Source organism: Oncorhynchus masou, chromosome 5 (genome assembly GCF_036934945.1).
Source record: "Oncorhynchus masou masou isolate Uvic2021 chromosome 5, UVic_Omas_1.1, whole genome shotgun sequence".
In the NCBI taxonomy this organism is placed as follows: domain Eukaryota; kingdom Metazoa; phylum Chordata; class Actinopteri; order Salmoniformes; family Salmonidae; genus Oncorhynchus; species Oncorhynchus masou.
In genome coordinates this window covers 2,349,739-2,354,738 of record NC_088216.1, presented here as the reverse complement: position 1 = coordinate 2,354,738, position 5,000 = coordinate 2,349,739, and the positions used below count along the sequence as shown (strand labels likewise).

Here is a 5,000-nt window from a genome sequence, read left to right as displayed (position 1 = left end):
TATACACACTATACACACTATACACACTATATATGCACACTATATATACACACTATATATGCACACTATATATATACACACTATACACACTATATATACACACTATATATACACACTATATATAAACACATTACACACATTATGTATACACATTATATATACACACTATATATACACACTATATATAAACACATTATACACACTATATATGCACACTATATATACACACTATACAAACTATATATGCACACTATATATACACACTATACACACTATATATACACACTCTAGATACATACTATACACACTATATATACACATTATATATACACACTATACACACTATATATACACACTCTATATACACACTGTATATACACAATATATATATACACACTATATATACACACTATATATACACACATTATGCACACTATATATACACACTATATACACAAACATTATACACACATTATACACACCATATATACACATTATATATACACACTACATATACACACATTATATACACACTATACACACTATATATACACACTATATATAGACACTATACACACTATATATACACACATTATACACACTATATATACACACTATATATAAACACTATATATACACACTATACACACTATATATACACACTATATATACACACATTATATACACAATACATATACACACATTATACACACTATATACACACATTATACACACTATATATACACATTATACACACTTTATATAAACACTATATATACACACTATATATACACATATTATATACACACATTATACACACTATATATAAACACTATATATACACACTATATATACACACATTATATACACACATTATACACACTATATATAAACACTATATATACACATTATATATACACACTATATATACACACTATATATAAACACATTATACACACTATATATGCACACTATATATACACACTATACAAACTATATATGCACACTATATATACACACTATACACACTATATATACACACTCTAGATACATACTATACACACTATATATACACATTATATATACACACTATACACACTATATATACACACTCTATATACACACTGTATATACACAATATATATATACACACTATATATACACACTATATATACACACATTATGCACACTATATATACACACTATATACACAAACATTATACACACATTATACACACCATATATACACATTATATATACACACTACATATACACACATTATATACACACTATACACACTATATATACACACTATATATAGACACTATACACACTATATATACACACATTATACACACTATATATACACACTATATATAAACACTATATATACACACTATACACACTATATATACACACTATATATACACACATTATATACACAATACATATACACACATTATACACACTATATACACACATTATACACACTATATATACACATTATACACACTTTATATAAACACTATATATACACATTATATATACACATATTATATACAAACATTATACACACTATATATAAACACTATATATACACACTATATATACACACATTATATACACACATTATACACACTATATATAAACACTATATATACACACTATATATAAACACATTATATACACACTATACACACTATATATACACACATTATATACACACATTATATACACACACTATACACACTATATATAAACACTATATATACACACTATATATAAACACATTATACACATTATATATACACACTATATATACACAATATATACACATTATATATACACATTATATACACACTATATATACACACTATATATGCACACTATATATACACACTATACAAACTATATATGCGCACTATATATACACACTATACACACTATATATACACACTATATATACACACTATACAAACTATATATGCACACTATATATACACACTATACACACTATATATACACACATTATATACACACATTATATACACACACTATACACACTATATATAAACACTATATATACACACTATATATAAACACATTATACACATTATATATACACATTATATATTCACACTATACACACTATATATGCACACTATATATACACACTATACAAACTATATATGCACACTATATATACACACTATATATACACACTATATATACACATTATATATACACATTATATACACACTATATATACACACTATATATACACACATTATACACACTATATATACACACTATATATAAACACATTATATAAACACATTATATATACACATTATATATACACACTATACACACTATATATGCACACTATATATACACACTATACAAACTATATATGCGCACTATATATACACACTATACACACTATATATACACACAATATATACATACTATACACACTATATATACACATTATATATACACACTATACACACTATATATACACACTATATATACACACTATATATACACACTCTATATACACACTATATATACACACTATATATATATATACACTATATATACGCACTATATATACACACTATATATACACACATTATACACACTATATATACACACTATATACACAAACATTATACACACATTATACACACTATATATACACACTACATATACACACATTATATACACACTATACACACTATATATACACACTATATATACACACTATACACACTATATATACACACATTATACACACTATATATACACACTATATATACACATTATATACACACATTATATACACTATATATACACACTATATATATACACACTATATATACACACTATATATACACACTATATATAAACACTATATATACACACTCTATATACACACATTATACACACTATATATACGCACTATATATACACACTATACACACTATATATACACACATTATACACACTATATATAAACACTATATATACACACTATATATACACACATTATATACACACTATATATACACACATTATATATACACACTACATATACACACATTATACACACTATATATACACATTATACACACTATATATACACACTATATATACACACTATATATACACATATTATATACACACATTATACACACTATATATAAACACTATATATACACACTATATATACACACATTATATACACACATTATACACACTATATATAAACACTATATATACACACTATATATACACACTATACACACATTATATACACACATTATATACACACATTATATACACACACTATACACACTATATATAAACACTATATATACACACATTATATACACACTATATATAAACACTATATACAAACACTATATATACACACTATATATACACACTATATATACACACTATATATACACACTATATATACACACTATATATACACACATTATACACACTATATATACACACTATATATACACACATTATACACACAATATATACACACTATATACACAAACATTATACACATTATACACACTATATATACACATTATATATACACACATTATATACACACTATATATACACACTATATATACACAGTATATATACACACTATATACACAGTATATATACACACATTATATACACACATTAAACACACTATATATACACACTATATATAAACACTATATATACACACTATACACACTATATATACACACTATATATACACACTATATATACACACATTAACACACTATATATAAACACTATATATAAACACTATATATACACTATATATACACACTATATTTAAACACTATATATACACGCATTATACACACTATATATATATACACACTATATATACACACCATATATACACACCATATATACACACTATATATACACACTATATATACACACTATATATACACACTATATATACACACTATACACACTATATATACACACTATACACACTACATATACACACTATGCACACTATATACAGTGCCTTGCGAAAGTATTCGGCCCCCTTGAACTTTGCGACCTTTTGCCACATTTCAGGCTTCAAACATAAAGATATAAAACTGTATTTTTTTGCCCACAAATGTTCTATAGGGTTGAGGTCAGGGCTTTGTGATGGCCACTCCAATACCTTGACTTTGTTGTCCTTAAGCCATTTTGCCACAACTTTGGAAGTATGCTTGGGTTCATTGTCCATTTGGAAGACCCATTTGTGACCAAGCTTTAACTTCCTGACTGATTGCCTTGAGACGTTGCTTCAATATATCCACAGCATTTTCCTTCCTCATGATGCTATAATTTTTGTGAAGTGCACCAGTCCCTCCTGCAGCAAACCACCCCCACAACATGATGCTGCCACCCCCGTGCTTCACGGTTGGGATGTGTTCTTTTGCTTGCAAGCCTCCCCCTTTTTCCTCCAAATGTAACGATGGTCATTATGACCAAACAATTCTATTATTGTTTCATCAGACCAGAGGACATTTCTCCAAAAAGTAAGATCTTTGTCCCCATGTGCAGTTGCAAACCGTAGTCTGTCTTTTTTATGGCGGTTTTGGAGCAGGGGCTTCTTCGTTACTGAGCGGCCTTTCAGGTTATGTTGATATAGGACTCGTTTTACTGTGGATATAGATACTTTTGTACCTGTTTCCTCCAGCATCTTCACAAGGTCATTTGCTGTATCTCTCTCCAGGTGGTAGCCTACTCTGGTCAGAGGAACCTGAAGGATCTGGTTCAGTTTCTGGAGAAAGAGATGGAAAGAGCCAAGAAGGACAGGGCCCAAGTATGTCACCTTTAACCCCTGACCTCTCCTCCAACCCCTAAACTCTAACCTTCACGTGGAGAAAGATATGGAAAAAGTCATCTTTCCTGACCTCTCCTAACCCTTGACCTCTCCAAACCCCTAATCT

General features: G+C 27.7%; 1 protein-coding gene across 1 annotated transcript in view; it reads left to right on the top strand.

Annotated features, from left to right (window-relative positions):
* The window catches only part of LOC135530927 (protein disulfide-isomerase-like), a 29,275-nt gene that overhangs the window by 20,998 nt on the left and 3,277 nt on the right, over nt 1-5,000 (top strand). Inside the window, exon 10 of the mRNA XM_064959097.1 lies at nt 4,784-4,873. Coding sequence (XP_064815169.1) covers nt 4,784-4,873 — 90 coding nt within the window. The remainder of the gene's footprint in view (nt 1-4,783; nt 4,874-5,000) is intronic.